Raw genomic sequence first — 17,724 nt, 5'->3', positions numbered from 1 at the left:
TTCTTCTCGTAAATATCACGGCATGCTGACAGGAAAGTGCCATCAAAATGGAGTTTATTATAGTTATGCTTAGACAGAAATGTCCTGTTATATTAAGTGGATCAAATGTAAGCACAAAAGTCTGAATTTAAACTGTGTTTATTTGTAGAATAAATGTCCCAGTATCAGATTGTTGTATCATTGTATTGATGACTTATCAATGTGCTATATAGCAGCAGATGGCTGTATTACCTGACAGCTCCAGAAAAAGAAACTTTAGCACTAAACAGTGCTAAACATTTGTCCCCATAACGTGAAACCTCATTCCTGGTTTTGGGCGCAGAATAATGGCGCAATCCTACCACGGGCCAGTGATCGGACATCATCCATTACATTTACTGGGGACTCTTATCCCCTGTTCTAGGCGTATGTGATTATGATTATTATCATTTATTAATATCATTTATTTGTTAGGCGCCACAAGGTTTCCGCAGCGCCTTACATAGTACAAACAGTAGACTATACAGGGTGAAACAGTACAGAACAATAAACACAAAGTACCAATGCTTCAGAAACTCAGTGCAGACATATGGAGTAAAGGCAGAGCAGAAGAACAGGTATGGAGACAGGAGGGGAGGGGGCCAATTTCCATTTGAAGGTATATTTACTAAACTGCGGGTTTGAAAAAGTGGAGATGTTGCCTATAGCAACCAATCAGATTCTAGCTTTAATTTATTTAGTGCATTCTACAAAATGACAGCTAGAATCTGATTGGTTGCTATAGGCAACATCTCCACTTTTTCAAACCCGCCGTTTAGTAAATCTAGCCCTTGGTGACAGAGGAGTTTTATTATGAGCGTGACTTGTATGTCATGTTTTGGACAAACCGATGTGTGACCAGGACAGATATTCTATTTGCCCGCTCTCCTGACATATGGGGAGGCTCACAAATCCCAGGTGGAGGCGGGTCTTAAGGGCACACTTTGCATAATCATGACCTCTCTGACCGATGCGGCGAATCGCGGCATTGCACAGCAAGGGGCGGACCACAGTGACGAGATGGCGTCACCCTTCCCCCTCTCGCACTGGCCCCCTGACCTCCCCTCCAGCGAGGAATAACTAAATGTTGGCAAGTATGGAGCCTACTCTATTTATGTTGTCTCATAGGTAACCCCTCAAATGATGAATTACGTCAATGTTCTGTGCTGGCTGCGCTTTTGGATAAACATACAGATCATAGAAACTCCATCGATGGTTATAGAGTTTTGTACGACACAGATAGCAGCGTCTTTACTGTACAGATTGGATGAAAACATATCCAGAGCAGAAATACGACTAGTTTGTGCTGTTTAATGTGGCATGTCATATTTTATTACAACATTACAGTAAGAAACCAGCCTACATCCCCCTCCTTCTGTCTGAGGCCAGCGCGTAGTAAATCGTATGCTAAAGATGACACAGATGTCTCTGGGGACTGCAAATTGGGAATATTACAGTTGTCTCTAATTCAAAGGACGTCTGGTCAGATTTTACTACTTCCAATATATGTTTTCCTGATTAACGCTCTCAATGTTTATTAAACACCATTAATATCCACTATAACTATCCCTCACAGACGGGTGAATAATCCCGTTCCGCTACTAAAAAGTCCGCAACGGCTCCGGAGCAACAAAACATTGAAGGACGTTTCTGTTTGTACGACTGGGAAGATTTCACAGTTCATTTCACCCTGATGCGTCTGTCAGAGAGACTGTTAAGATTCACGTTCAGCTGCTTATACTATCAAATGCTCAGTAAATAATCAACAAGTTCAGCGGCAGCTTCGATCCGTCGCGACCGGGGCTGATTGTCTTGTTGCGCAATGCGTCGTGTGAGCGTACGGAGCTGGTTGTAGACCACATGGAGGCGAGGACAGAGATCAATCACGGGGTCCTGGTACTGTTACCGGTCTAATGTTTTACTTTAAACTAAAAACAGAGGCTGATAAATGCATTTTGGAGACACCGCAAGAGAACTGGTGCTGTGTAGACATCCATGCGTACAGAACAGATACTAAGAATTGCACAGATCAAGTGGTACTATGCAGCTGCCCGATCAAAGAGGAAACAAACAGGTAATTACATCCAGCATAATGGAGAGAAATGATCATGTGCAGTTGCATTCAGAAGAAGAGAAGTGGCACTGTGCATTTGTCATTATACAGAGAATAAGAATGTATAATGAGATGTACACACAGCATCTAGACTTTGAGAAGTTACCCTGTGCAATGTCTGTATGTAGAGAATAAGACTATATACTGAGAATTACATCCAGAAGAAAAAAGTAGACGCAACTGTACGTTGTCTTTTACATAGAGGATAAGAACCGCTAATGAAAAGTACAGCGTAGAGCACAATAGAAGTGGTGAATAAGAATTATATACAGCAAATATGAAAAGATATTATTCTGTACAGTTGTCAGGACAAGAACAAACTTTTACTAACAAGAACATGGATATTGATAACATTTAGGGATGGTGTTCGAGGACTCCCCTTACAGGTGCCCCCCAACTTGAACGTATTTCTAGCAAACGACAGTAATCTAATGGCCGATTCAGCCGTTGGGCCAAAATTTGCTGTGTGTAATGTGTACATGGACACCAATGGGTTAAATTTGTTTTGTGGTTATTTTTAATCTCCTTAATGTCAAATATTTTTATTTTGGTTAAGCTTTATATGCGGAATCACTGCATACATTCATTCACAAACTACACTACCCAGCATATAACACTCATACAGCAGATTAGTGAGCTGTCATCATCAACATTTATTTATATAGGGCCACTAATTCCGCAGCGCTGTACAGAGAACTCACTAACGTCAGCCCCTGCCCCATTGGAGCTTACAGTCTAAGTTCCCTAACATACACATAGACAGATTAGGGTTAATTTTGTAGGCAGCCAATTAACCTACCAGTATATTTTCTGGAGTGTGGGAGGAAACCGGAGCACCCGGAGGAAACCCACGCAAACACGGGGAGAACATACAAACTCTACACAGATAAGGCCATGGTCGGGAATTGAACTCATGACCCCAGTGCTGTGAGGCAGAAGTGTTAACCACTGAGCCACTGTGCTGCCAAAGATGGGAAGGTAGCAGGAATTATGGAATTGTAATATGAATTATATAAATAGCTAATGATGATCTTTCATATTACAATGCCATCATCCATAATACTATCCCATCTTTCATATTACAATCCTAAATTGATAATATAATCACATAAGTTATATTTCATTCCTATAATTCATTGAGAGAAGTTTTTAAGTATATTATTAAAGCATCAAAGTGTTTTTGGTTGACTATCTATCTCATACAATAATGTAGATGGTCAGATCTATAGATAATCTGCTCTGATTAGGTGGAGAAGTTTTACCACAAAATGATTGATAATTCTGCAATTAAATCTAACAATCCTACAACCGTCCTTCTTGTGTATTCCCTGAACATGTCTTTCTGCTGTGTGAGATCAGATTTGTAATGTGCATGAAAGAATCATTCATTGTTTGGTTTACAGTCTAAAGATAAATGATTGGATCGTAGCTTGTGTGACCTGGTTGTACATTGCTGTGAATGTAAATACGCTGACTGTCTGCAACTCTCCTTTGTTTCAGGCCCTTAAATTGAGAGAGTCGTGTAACTGCGCAGATCTCCCTTCCACTGACCCCAGGTTAATTTTTGAACTGAGTGTGAAGCATCTTCTACAGACTTCAAGGGACCGCGACGGCCAAGTGATCAAAGCTGAACTGGGGCCTATGCGGGTGGATGACAGAGTCCCTCTCGCTTCTGCCGTCGGAGCAATTTAATGGATTATTCAACATTTCACAACTGTCCACATGAAATGTGAAACGTTTGACAACATTGAGCTTCGTCCGCCAAAGTCTATTTTCCAACAATATTATTAGTGTGACCGTGTTTATCTCTTGGCTGCGGCTTTATAGAAAATCTTCTCCTGTTTTTCTACTGAGACCTTTTATACACTGGTTTGTGGGTAATGTTCTGTAGGGTCCTAACTCAAAATAATGGTAAATGACAGGATTGAGGGTCACAGGAAATGCAATTGTAAAGTGTATGTTTTATATGGGGAATCATGCAAAACACAGAATAAAGCAGATTGTTGCCTTAGTTACTCAGAAGCACAGACATTGAGCAGAAGTAACGCCTTAATACACGTCCTCTACACTCAGCGGAGGCACCCTATCGACGCACTAGGAACTAGTGACATCACCGCGGCACAAATTAATGGTAAACGCAGATAGCAGGGCCCCCTGCTGCAATAGTGTTAGGGCCACTCAGCGATTCCCTTACCTCTTAGCCTAAAATACATGGAAGAGCTGCTGGTAACATTAGCTAAAAAGATATTTATCGTAATGCAACTTATTTAAAACCTTGCTGATGATATAAACACAAGGCTGGAAAGCAAGTTATTTAGTCAAAATGTGCAGGACGGTGCTTAAAATCTTATAAATGAGTCATCTGAGTGTATAAAACGCTTATAAAACCTGCTTAAAACATCTATACTGGGAATATAATGTACTGACATCTCACCAGCACCTGGAGGAAGAGGGACATTGGAATATAAATGCCCTTCTCCTAAATAACAGCACAAAAATGTAGACACACGTGACACTTTAGTATGTTACAATGTTATAAGTGCTCCTACATACTGGGACATTGTGTCATATAGTTTTTCTAGATGTAAATAAACCAAAAGGATATATTCCTGCTACATTGTTGCAGGGTTGTAAACTTTGTTGTCTTCCATTGGATGTCGGAACAGCTCCGTTTACTCAAGTTCCTTACTAGTTGCTCACTGATTGCTGCCATATTTCTGAGTCACCCCAACCTCACCCCCGTTACCCTCCGTAACACAAAGTCACTGACTTGGTTGACTAGTTTAATAGACCGTGCAGAAAATTTACACCGATGGGAGGTGTTGGACGGATCGAGGACGTTTCCACTTTTGCACCAACAGTCAAAAAACTAGATTTTGTTTAGCAGGATAAAATTAAGCAAATTAGATCAAATCACCCTCCATGAAGCTTTTGCTTAAAAACACATTTCTAGGTGCAGTCTGCCAAATGTAATGAAAACCACGCAACATGCAAAAGTGAAACGCGTAGAGCAGACTCGGTGGCCCCCTAACACTTAATGTAAGAAATAAATGCGGAGCAAAACTGAAACGTTGAGATGAATGATGGGGGTGGAAGGAGACTGAACTTCGTTACATTTCACTGTTTCCACCATATGTATTTCTGGTGGATCCGCAAACACATTTCACATTATACTGCCATGAAGGAGTTTTACGGCTGTAAGATCGTCTTATCATTTCATAGCTCAATACTGATTGTAGCCTATTTTTTTAAGGTTATTAAAAGTCAGAATTTCACATTGTTCTGTGTGTTATAATTGACTTATTACATTGTGTGTTAGTTGTGTGTATGATTTCATGTAAATATGGTCTTCCCCTTCTCTGCGGAATGGGAAAGGATTATATTATGTTAGCAGATCATGATACCAGCTAAGAATTCAGCTTCACTTTCGTGTTTTGCAGAAAAATTACCTAATGTAAGAAAACAGGCCACAGATGGATACAAGGATTTTACTCATCTGTAGTCACTGCAAACCTCAGCAATACACAAGGTCATTTTCACAAGTGTGACTGACTGTCGTAATCAAGTAGTGACAAGAGTACAGTGCTTCCAGAAACTGGGGCATTCCCCATCGTTAGACAGTTTACTTGCAGCTGCAATCCCACGTAAGGGCTGACGTAAAGTATCACACCGGTTTCAGGAGCGTGTTTTGTGCTCTGCAGAGATAGTGGGCACACACGTGATCTCATGCAGATATGCGTGATTCGGAATATACACCTGAGAACAGTATTATTCTTGGAGCAAATAGCATATGAGGATAACGATAGTATCCAGTGCTAGTGACTGGCTTGTGATTGGACATTGGTGATTGCATCACTGATGGTGATTGGTGCTTTCTTCTGCGCGCGGTATGATGCGTTTTTGTGAGTGTTTAAGCAGCCTTAAGCAAAACAATTGTTTATGTACACGATACAGTGTTTCTTCTGCTGTATTAGCTTCCTTAAGTTTTATTCATGCATTTGTTGCATATTGAACAATTGGATAAAACACGGGCACAAGTGGGGTGTAAGTGTTTGTGCCATGTGGCTGGCGTAAAACCAGACGCATATGCTACTGCTGCCAACTGCACAGACCTTAAGATGCGTGTCTCAGCATATGGGCGTAAATTTCGCTATTTTTACAGCAAAGTTATGTGCCTTTAATGTGAATCTGAGTCATTTCTCTAGAATAGTGGTCAGGGAACAGGGATAAATTACCCCAAATGGGGTAAAAATGAAATTCCTGGGGGTAATGCTGCCGATTCACATGCTGTCAGTTGGATCGTAGACCCCTTTAAATGTGAAATTGCTGTTGTACCAGAAGAGCCTCAAGGGTTGGCAGAGGCACTTCTTGAGCTTCGATGCAATAATGAAGCACGTGTTGCATTTGAAAACAAAGCAGATCTGTCATATTTTTGGATGTCAACAGCTGCAAAGGCATCAAAATTGCACATGAGGAGGCAGTCAAAAAGTTGCTGCCTTTTGCAACAACCTACCTTTGCGAACAAGGATTTTCCACTCTAACGAACAAAAAAACAAAGCAGAGAAATCGATTGGACGCTGAAGACTGTATCCAAATTACTCTGACATCAAAATGCCCCAATATTGATGCTCTTATATCAAAAATGAAGCAACATCATTTCTCCAAAACCTGAAGTTTTGAAGTTGAAGCTTTCAAAGAAATTTTGAATAGATTCAATAAACTTTTGAATTCCAATAATTAATAATATGATTTCCTTCCTTTCAAATCAAGGGGGTAACGTCGGCGTATCTAAATATATTTGGGGTAAACAGTAAAAAAAGTTCCCTAACCCCTGCTCTAGAATGTACCCCCGGAAAAATCTGTCTGTGGGGGTGACTTATATAGCTGCAGAGTTTCTCAGATAGAACAAAGTTGTGTCCCAGCACTCAAGCTCGTTCCTGAGGAGATGGTCAGCTGACCTCAGAGCCCTCCCTCCATGTACATAAGTGCAAATGAAAGGGGGGGGGGCTTTAATGCTTTCAAGAGAGGACATCTTTTACCTATTTTACCTATAGTGTTGTACAGCAAATGATATAAATAAAATTACTATAGTTGTATTTTAAAAAGTAATAATAAATATACACATTTTGCAAATTAACTGTGTTCTAACTCTTGGCCCTGGACTTGGTGTCAGGACAACTCTCCAACTACATCCTTCACAAAGTCTCCAGTCTCCGGCTACCCGGATAAAACAGTTTTGGGGAGACCGGGCCTGGGGATCATTGGGCATTCTATGGATCGGACTCTCCCTCCTTTCCGGTTGGCTTGTCCCCAAAACATGACCCTGTAAATAAACCACCTGTCCATCCAACAGCTTATAAATCAATCCACATTTAATGCCGCTGCCCCCCCTCCAAATTATTATTTTGCATAAAATATTTAGAGTAATTTTAATAGGTCTGCAAGCTCTTATTTATTCACACTCTCATCATCGGATGTTAGGAGAGACAGAACACCCTACACATCTTCTGAGGTTCAAAAGGAAACAGGAGCACTGGAAATAATCATTACCTCCATGTAATCCCAGCGCGACTCGTTAAAACTGAGCATCTGATCAGACAAGATGATGGATCGTCGCAAGAGCCGGCTGCCTATCGCCGATCCATAATTATTTTGTTGGTCTTTAGCTTGAAACGCCCGTTACAAAAGAGATTTTATTTGATCAGGAATGTGCCAGTTTAATATTCATGAGGAGGACGCCGCATGAATATTCACAAGGATTTGGGGTAATGAGATTCCACTCTCGTCCCATATTGGACCTTCATTAGAGTATATACTTCACACAAGGTTACATGTTAGAGAGAAACTCTTCAGGTTCTAAAGTAATTACTGTAACCATGAAGTGAGTTGTGTAAACAGACTCAAAGCTTCCGTCGGACTCTCCATCTGGGGGGTATTCTTGTGCTGAATGGGATTTCTAATCGAAATCTGTGCTATAAAGTTGACCAACGTTAAGTGCAAAGTCAAATAATGCGTCTGAGGGAAGTACTGTGTCTGACAAGCTTTGTTTTGTAACTGTTTATAATATAGTGATGTAATTTCCAGAATGTTTTTTTATATAGGTGTTTATTCCCAGTCTTTGTGGACAGTTTTTAGAGGACGGTTCTGCTCTGCTTAATGATCGCAACAGTTATGGAAGCTAACGACTGGGTTTTAATGAGTCACAAACGATGTAAATGAGCTCAGCACAGAATTATTTACAGTATTCCTTCTGGATGTGAACCAGCTTTCATGAAGTGTATCAGTCACGCCAATTCTGGACAAGAACGTTCACTAATTGTAAATATACTTCAATAAACATACGTGAACAAAAATACAATAACTGAATTAAATGACTAAGAGCCATGGCAGCACGGTGGCTAAGTGGTTAGCACTTCTGCTTCACAGCGCTGGGGTCATGAGTTCAATTCCCGACCATGGCCTTATCTGTGTGGAGTTTGTATGTTCTCCCCTGTGTTTGCGTGGGTTTCCTCCGGGTGCTCCGGTTTCCTCCCACACTTCAAAAACATACTGGTAGGTTAATTGGCTGCTATCAAAATTGACCCTAGTCTATCTGTGTGTGTGTGTGTGTGTGTGTGTGTGTGTGTGTGTGTGTGTGTGTGTTAGGGAATTTAGACTGTAAGCTCCAAGGGACTGATGTGAATGAGTTCGCTGTACAGCGCTGCCGAATCAGTGGCGCTATATAAATAAATGATGATGAAGAACTATAACTAATTAACTTGTGCAAAATCCGGTTTAATAAAATGGGAATCCCAAATAAAGGCATACTTGCGGCCGATGTTTAATGCACATTTCCCAATTTAAGGGATCTGCCCCACCATCTTGATTGGGACAGCTTTATCCCCCAGGAGGGAATTTTGGGAGGTATGGCAGATCAGTGGTCAACGTGTGCTGGTACTGGTGTGGCAGAGCAGTGGTCAACGTGTGCTGCAGGCACTGGTGTTTGGAGGGGAGGCACGCCTCTCTATGTGGCCACACCCTCACCCTGACATGGCCACGCCCCAACCGTGACTTGGTCATTCCCCCTGTCCCAATGTCAACTACCCAAATGTTCATGTACCAATATTCATGAGACAATGGGCTTCAATGATGTCACTGGTTCCTAGTGATTTGCCAGTCACATGATGAATATTGATTTGTTTTAAAAAAAACAAATGGCTTCCTCCACTGTCTATAGGTGACAACTTTATTTTAAAACATAACAGTTTTCATCCTCCGCACAAAGTTACGGTGTCAAGTGCCATCTTTCTTTTGCAATTATCTGGATCCTAACGAGTCTGACCCTACCGTAGCGAAACACATATTTGTTATTAGGCTTCATTAATGCAACAGATATAATCTTCCTTCTCGTATACGCATGAAAGGAGAAAAAAAAATATGCTTTAAATACGCTCACAAAATCCTATAATATAGGCACAATCAATGAAGAAAGCTCCCAGCAACTTAAGAGGTGAAACCACAGTCAAACAATCAGAAGCGGTTAGCAAGTGCCCCATAGCCGGTGCAAATAATACGGCTGTAAAAGCAGTATCTGCATTCAAGTCTACATCGACTCGCAATCCCACGTTACAATGCTTCTTCCTGCTCTCCATCCTCTTAAAACACAAACACGCACAAGTGTGGCTCAGTGGTTAGCACCTCTGTCTCACAGCACTGGGGTCATGAGTTCCATTCCCAACCATGGCCTTATCTGTGTGGAGTTTGTATGTTCTCCCTGTGTTTGCGTGGGTTTCCTCTGGGTGCTCCAGTTTCCTCCCACACTCCAGAAACATACTAGTAGGTTAATTGGCTGCTATCAAATTGACCCTAGTCTATCTCTGTCTGTCTGTGTGTGTGTGTGTGTGTGTGTTAGGAAATTTAGATTGTAAGCTCCAATGAGACAGTGTCTGATGTGAAGGAATTCTCTGTACAGTGGTGCAAATGAATTATTAAGTTTGGATGCTGTTTTTTTGTGGGCATGTGCAGAAAGTAATTACGCAATTTTCTCTACCCAAATGGACGGAGGTTCAAAGCTGGCACAGAGTCTGTGTTCTCTGTTTCAATATACTTGTAAATAAAAGTGTTAGAAAAGCAAGATGCCAGGAATATGAATCACGTCAGAGTCACCGTCCCCGCCTGGTGCAGTACCCGGAACAGTGGGCACGCACAATGCCCAACGCCGCCCACACTAGAAGTGAAGGGTATTAAGCAGTAAGCGGAGAAGTCTGACGTCTGGAGAGATAAATGGCCGTCTGAGCCACCGGGCGCTGCACATTACCACATTTTGTGCTCCAGAGCCAATTATAAAAAGATTCAATGCAATGGTACCACTAGGAAGCAGATCTATCATACTTTACTGCTACTGGAGTGTTGCAAAGTTTGACAAGCGTGCAGAGTTTACACAGGTTTAACACTTAAATGAAAATGTTTTGGGGGATGTTTTTTTTTCCCTCGCAGTCGGAGCTGATGTAATGTTTTAAAATGATGGATGATGCCTCAGGAACGTGACCATGTGAAACGTTTACCAATGCAGAGCAAACAAGGCAATTCCACGGGCATCAGGTGTTTACGCTGGCGACAGGACCTTGTCTGCGCTACGGCTCTGGCAGGGGCTCCGCTGCGGAGTGCAGCTTAAAGGGGCATAGCCGCTAAAGACGTAAATGAGCAATAAGGCAGAAAACAACCTGTGGTCTCCAATATCCTACTGGAATGTCAGACAGCGCATAGCATTGTACATTTAATATCAGATACAAAACTGTATTGGGCAATGCGGTGGCTCAGTGGTTAGCACTTCTGCCTCACAGCACTGGGGTCATGAGTTTGATTCCCAACCATGGCCTTATCTGTGTGGAGTTTGTATGTTCTCCACGTATTTGCGTGGGTTTCCTCCAGGTGCTCCGGTTTCCTCCCAAACTTTCCAAAAACATACTAGTAGGTTAATTGGCTGCTGACAAAATTCTGTGTGTGTGTGTGTTAGGGAATTTAGACTGTAAGCTCCATTGGGGCAGGGACAGATTTGAATGACAAATATTCTCTGTACAGCGCTGCGTAGTTGGTGGCGCTATATAAATAAACGATGATGTATGGCGTACTTGATGTTGTTCCATTACTTCCTTCCTGCTGATTACCCTTTCATAATGCCACTGACACTAGGTTTTAGATAAGCCCTCACTGGACCATCCTTTACTATTAATAACTGCAGATCTAGGAATCGTCTGATTATTTAATATTCTGGGGTTGTAGATCATTAGTACTATTTGATATGGAATTGGCTGTGGCATTCTATGGTAATAGGGGGTTTGGAAGCGGATTTAGATTAATGATTGTAGTGTTCTCATTAAAGTACAAGTATTCCTATTATTGGTTTTGTGACCTAAGCATTCTGAGACAGGAATTTCAATTCACACTCAGCTGCTGTATGCTCTCTGATCTGGGGGCAAGCTCTTAGAGGTGTCATAACAGGTGGAGGATGGCAGCCGGGGCAGTAATTAGTTAATACCTCCGCCCAGGGCACTTGTACACTGGGACCCGATGCAGAGAAAACATGTTGTAATGCATATTAAAGCACATTGGTGATGCGTGGTCACTGCCTCTGCTGTCATGAGTTCACCAATCAGCAGCCTGCTCAGTGCCTTACTGTTACCTTATTGGCTGCTATCAGGCTCTGGCTTTAAGTGCTGAAAGATAGAGAAGCGCCACCCTCCTAAGGGGGAGTAATTGATATATGGGGTGCACGCAACTTGCAGTTAAAAGACAGAGCACGGAACTTAAGATGTGGTTTGATTTGAATCTGGCTTTAAGTACGCTCTGTCTTAACATTACTTGCCGTATGTAAACATATAGAAGAGAGTGCAGCATCATCATCATCAACATTTATTTATATAGCGCCACCAGATTCCGTAGCGCTTTACAATTGGGAACAAACAGTAATGCAACAATACTGGGTAATACATACAGACAGAGAGGTAAGAGGGCCCTGCTTGCAAGCTTACAATCTTTAGGACAATGGTTTGATACACAAGGGTAAGTGCTACATTATATTGCATATTTTTCCAGCTAGAATGCAAAGTATTGAGTGGGCTGTGTGATCAGTCACACAACTATGTTGGTCAGAGGGTTGATGTCTTGTGTTAGCTGTGTAGAGGGTGGTAATAGGGTAATCTAGGGAGATTAAGACGGTGGTAGAGGAATATTATAAGCTTGTCTGAAGAGGTGGGTTTTCAGAGAACGCTTGAAGCTTTGAAGACTAGAGGAAAGTCTTACTGTGCGAGGGAGGGAATTCCACAAAGTGAAAAAGTCCTGTAGCCGAGAATGGGAGGAAGTAATGAGAGTGGAAGAGAGACACAGATCTTGTGTGGAACACATTGAAGCATATGTATAATATTAGGTGACATCACAACGCATTCCCAAAAAATGATACTATAAAATAAATGGACAACTCTAAACGGTATAATGATTAAGAAAATCAAGGTTGATAATACAAACAATATATTTATATATTTAACATTAAATACATAAATCAGGATGTTATTAATGCGTACTGTACAAATTGTCTCTTTTAGTTGCAAACACATGTTCTGTGCTATCTAGTGGCACACATTCATGTAGTTTTTAAAAGAAAGACAATGCAGTGACAGTCACCACTATCAGTCGGCACTTACACCTGCCTTGGAGCTGGTGCAAATGATACGTCTCAAGAGCACTCACAAGGAACCCAGGACTTGAATCAGCCGCATCTGCGTTGGAACGCCCTCCGAACGCCCCTACTGCACATTGCCAACCTTCCCTTCCCCATTCTGCCCTTCAAGCCATAGGCAGTCCTGTCATTTGTGTCTATTGACGTAAGTTCCTTTTGGCAGCATGCGCAGACCGAGTTTGCGTTAGATGCGTCACGTAAACTTATGTCCGTACATGAATCAGGCCCATAGTATGTATGAGGGATGAGGTTCCAAATCAAGAAAAATAAAATTTTAGAGTCAGAGAAATTCCAGATAATAGATACCTTACCTGTATCGAGTGATACTGTGTTGAACTCTAGGATATTGGTACACCTGGCAAGTAGGTAACCACTATTGAAAAGTTCTGTATATATAGATAATTGTGCACAGCTTTTCTCTTTGTATAAAATACCTCTGAAATCTCTATAGGATTACTCAGATACTGCAATCATATTACAAAGCTCATTATGACGGCTTAGCAATTCATTGATTTTTAATGTGCTTTGGGAAATCCATCTGACCTATTTTCTCTAATAACATTTTTATTGGGATTTACAAATGGAGATGCAGCATAACAGATAAAAACAGAGACCATTCGTACACAGGGGTCACTTAAAAGCAAATAACAGAATACTCAACCGAAAGACATACAAACATTGATAAATGAGGTGACGAGTGATACAGAAATAATCACGCATGGTCAATGTTACAGTGAGGGAGAGTGGAGGAGGGAATGGGAAAAAGGATAGAGAACTAGTGGGGAAGTGATAGGAAAGGAGGAAGTCACTGATCAATATCGAGTAGATTGGCGAGAGGAAGTGATATAAAAGAGATATCAGAACGCCAAAGGTGGGGGAGAGCCATGATGGGCAGTCCAGGGACTCCTGAGCCAGATATGAGTTCTGGATTTTTCCATAATAATGTCAGCTGACATTCCACCGTGTTGAGGATATGTGTAATAAGTTTCGGACAGTGAGCAAGATGTTTTTAATCATCAGATTACATTAGAATCCACACAGATAAGGCCATGGTCGGGAATTGAATTAATGACACATAAAGTGCTGTAAGCCAGAAGTGCTAACCACTGAGCCACCGTGCCGCCCAGAAGTAGGCCAGACAAAGAAGCAGTGGGTGGAACCCAGCACAATAACACAAGTGACATCATCACTCTCCGCCCACCACAACATGAAAACGATATTCCCGTCAACACGCTGTGGTGGGCGGGGCCTCATGACGCAAGTCAAGTCATTAAATCCCGCCCCTCTCTGACTCACAGAGCTACCCTTCGCGTCCCGCTAAAGGAAAGGTCTGATGTTTGGAGACTATTATTAGCATTTCACATGGTTCATTTTCCCCCCTCTACAAAACCTTAAAGAGTTAATTCCAATCCTGTCCCAAATACAACATAAATATAGCAGAAATAAATATTACTCCTCTCCTGAGGGCTGCGATTCATATCATACAGATTATATGCACAGCGGATCACGTACTCTACCTGCAGATTACAGTCTATTACAGTACGGTATATATTGTATTATTTTTTTTAATGCAAATTGCTCTTTTATATCCAGCCCATGTGTGGCCGATAGGTATTAATGAAATGATGGGGATTGTAAAAAAAAAAAATAAAGAAAAGGGGATCAATTACATAAAAATGGTATATTTAATTGGAAATCGCGCAAACATACAGTTACCGCTGCTCAGAAAAAAAAGAAAATCCTGGGGTTGGTAGATGCAAATTACCTAAGAGCGAAGGAAGTGGATAATGTGAGTACATTGTACTCGGCATAGAATGGAGCAGACGTTTCTAGCATGTAATTATGCAATTACACTAGTTAGAGTCCTGGTGCTTTGCTTAGCACTAGTATTTTTTTTTATTTTTTTTTAAATAATGGCCTGAGGAACAGTTCTGATAAATGCATGAAATCTACACAAGAACACTTTGTGAGCACATAACTACCAGTGACATAATGTTTTGCAGCATAACACTGTTTTCTCCCGGTGTAGCGGAATTGGACTCTTGGAAGTCGTTCTTGTAACACCTGCGCTGGGCTGAAATTGAATGTCAGATTTCATGCTGAGAAAAGTAGATTTTACATGTCTTGTTCCATCAATCACTGCGGCCATTGTTTTGAATGCAAAGAGGGGCTCTGTCTATGAATACAGAATAAATAGACTGCACGGGCCAAGGGCAGGAGAGAGCGTATTGCTAGAGTCTTTTATCTGCCTTCAAAGAGGTATTAGAGGGGAAAGGTGATCATTTGCATGATTCTGCTCACAAATTACTTGGGTTCCACTGGTATATTGTGTGAGGTTCCTGTTATTAACCAGACAGTATGAAGTTGCAGGTGACGGACTTATGGGACTTGCCAAGAAGAAGGGAAATTCATAATTACATGTGACAGTCGTCTAGGAAGCCTGTAGAGATGTGAGATGAGGATAATAATTATCTATGGCAGGAAGAGGCCTATTGGGGTGTTAGTATGTTTCGGAGTCAGACAATACACTGCCTCTCTCTTGTGCTCCGTTATATTGTAGAGTTGTAACTTAAAATTTTAGCACCCGGGGCGAGAGAAAAAACTGCCAACCCTCCAGCCTTCAATTTTAACCTAACATATTCATAAATGGTCTTATCTGTGTTGAGTTTGTATGTTCTCCCTGTGTTTGCGTGGGTTTCCTCCGGGTGCTCTGGTTTCCTCCCACACTCCAAAAACATACTAGTAGGTTAATTGGCTGCTATCAAAAATTGACCGTAGTCTGTATGTGTGTGTATGTTAGGGAATTTAGACTGTAAGCTCCAATGGGGCAGGGACTGATGTGGATGAGTTCTCTGTACAGCGCTGCGGAATCAGTGGCGCTATATAAATAAATCATGATGATGGTGGTCCGCCCTCTCGCACAGTCCTAGTTACAGCCCAAATAGTGTAGGCCTACATGGTTGATTCAGGGAAAATAGTGTGATCAGACTTTGGAGAGGAAGACCACGCATGTGTCTGAAAGGACATCCATCTGTTTATTTATCTTATTACATTAGGTTCACGGGAGAAGCTGTGATCTTGGGGCTGCACAGGAAATATGGTTCTGGGTCACAGACCGTGTTTGTACGTCCTTCTGTCTTTTGAGATCCAAAATTAAGTAGCCCGTCCTGCAGATAAAGGTCATCTCCATTCAATTCGGGAGTTGTTCAAACACTTCAAACAAAGTTTAATCTTGAAATAATGTCAGCGTATCTCCAACGCCAGCTGCCGCAGTCAGCGGTTCATTGATAAAGAGGATCAGACGGAGAGTACTTGTGTTAGTCAGCGATGTGACAGGAAACTGGGAACTGGAAACTTAGATGGGATCAATTCTAAAAATGTATGATTTTTAAGAGGTTACCCTCTATCAGAAAACATGTTCATTGACATCTACATACCCTCCTGAAACTTTCGCTAACCGCGTTTTTTGCACGTCACAAGAATGGGCTTACTTCCATGTTATCTATATGTACATGTCAACAAGCACATGTCAATCTTTATATCATGTATCTGGTATAATTATTATCTGGGACCCTCATTTATTTTCTTTTTTTTAATAAAGTCTTGAATTGTTATTTATTGTAGAAGCATTGAAGGGTGATGGAACAGAAAGAAGAAAGGAAGGGGGAGGGGAATCTGTATAAAGAGATTTTAAGTTCGGCACAATCTATGGACCTCTCATGTATCGGAAGTCACAGGGTTAATGGGAAAGATCCAATCTTATCACTGATTGGTTCTAAATCTGAGGCGTCCAAAGCCAGTCCTCAAGAGCCACCAACAGTTCATGTTTTCAGGATTTCTTAACTCACGGCACGGGTGGGTTAATCTATTAGTCTGGGTCAGTAATTACCCCACCTGTTTCTACAGACAGAAATCCTGAATACATGGCCTGTTGGTAGATCGTGAGGACTGGGTTTGGACACCTCTGTTTTAGATAATTCCTAGACATTCGAGGGCTAGCATAAAAACATTTTTACAGTTGGCAACCAATTTCTAAGCCCCGTGTGATGTCTTATTTATAACAAAGGGGGAGGGGATATGAGAGATATGAGTTTCCCCACTGCGAGGGGACGTGAGGAGAGGGAGCAGGAGAAATAATGATGGGGGGAGAGTGAGAGATGGGGGGACTTGTTGAAGGAGATATGTGGGAGGGGGGAAGTGGGGAGAAGTGCCAAATTAAATGATTATTTAGGTGTTCATTTCAGATGGGTGATTCGCCCCTTAATGATTAGTCCATGGACACCAAATACTGGAGGAATGAATTGCGTTGTGCAATATAAGTGTTGCATTCTCCATGCAGTATTTTCACTATATTATTGATTGCAGTGGATAAAGAGGGAGGTTCCAACGACATGTAACTTGACATTTGGCATTCAAAATATGCCAAATTAGTGTGTGACTTTGCCGCAATATGTTTGGAATGAGTCTGGGCAACAGGGATTATGGAAGGGACCCTGGGAGCTGGATTGTGTAGTGACACATACAGATCACTCTAACTGCACTCCTGTGAGTGCTGAATCTCAGTAATTTCATATCACATGTAGCTGGATGTGTGAGTCTTGGTTAGATCATGGATAATTGCCCAGTAAAGACAAGTCCACCATATGTGTGACAGAGTTCTCCTCTCGCCACAGGAACCCCGGCACAAGGTAAAGGAGGTTGGTGCCTTCACTTCTTATCTTACTATATTTTAATAGATCAGCAGTGTTCTTTTCTACCCGGCCAGTTGTGTGTTTGCTTCATCGGTCTGTGCGTTTGGCGTGGGCAACGCATGTGAGCTGGACTCTGTCACATATTGGAAGCAACACTGGACAAATGAGGTAGGTTCCTTCAAGCCGTT

The 17,724-nt window shown here is 41.7% G+C and overlaps 1 protein-coding gene across 2 annotated transcripts in view; it reads left to right on the top strand.

Annotated features, from left to right (window-relative positions):
• OMA1 (OMA1 zinc metallopeptidase) overlaps nt 1-4,153 on the top strand; it is a 31,116-nt gene extending 26,963 nt beyond the window's left edge. For both annotated transcript variants that reach the window (XM_075181755.1, XM_075181754.1), the window contains one exon: nt 3,632-4,153. In XM_075181755.1, coding sequence (XP_075037856.1) covers nt 3,632-3,823 — 192 coding nt within the window. In that variant the 3' untranslated portion in view covers nt 3,824-4,153. The remainder of the gene's footprint in view (nt 1-3,631) is intronic.
• The last annotated feature ends 13,571 nt before the right edge of the window (nt 4,154-17,724 follow it).

This window comes from Mixophyes fleayi, chromosome 8 (assembly GCF_038048845.1).
Source record: "Mixophyes fleayi isolate aMixFle1 chromosome 8, aMixFle1.hap1, whole genome shotgun sequence".
Taxonomy (NCBI): Eukaryota; Metazoa; Chordata; class Amphibia; order Anura; family Limnodynastidae; genus Mixophyes; species Mixophyes fleayi.
The sequence above is the reverse complement of the archived record's forward strand: the minus strand, read 5'-3'. Positions and strand labels throughout refer to the sequence as shown.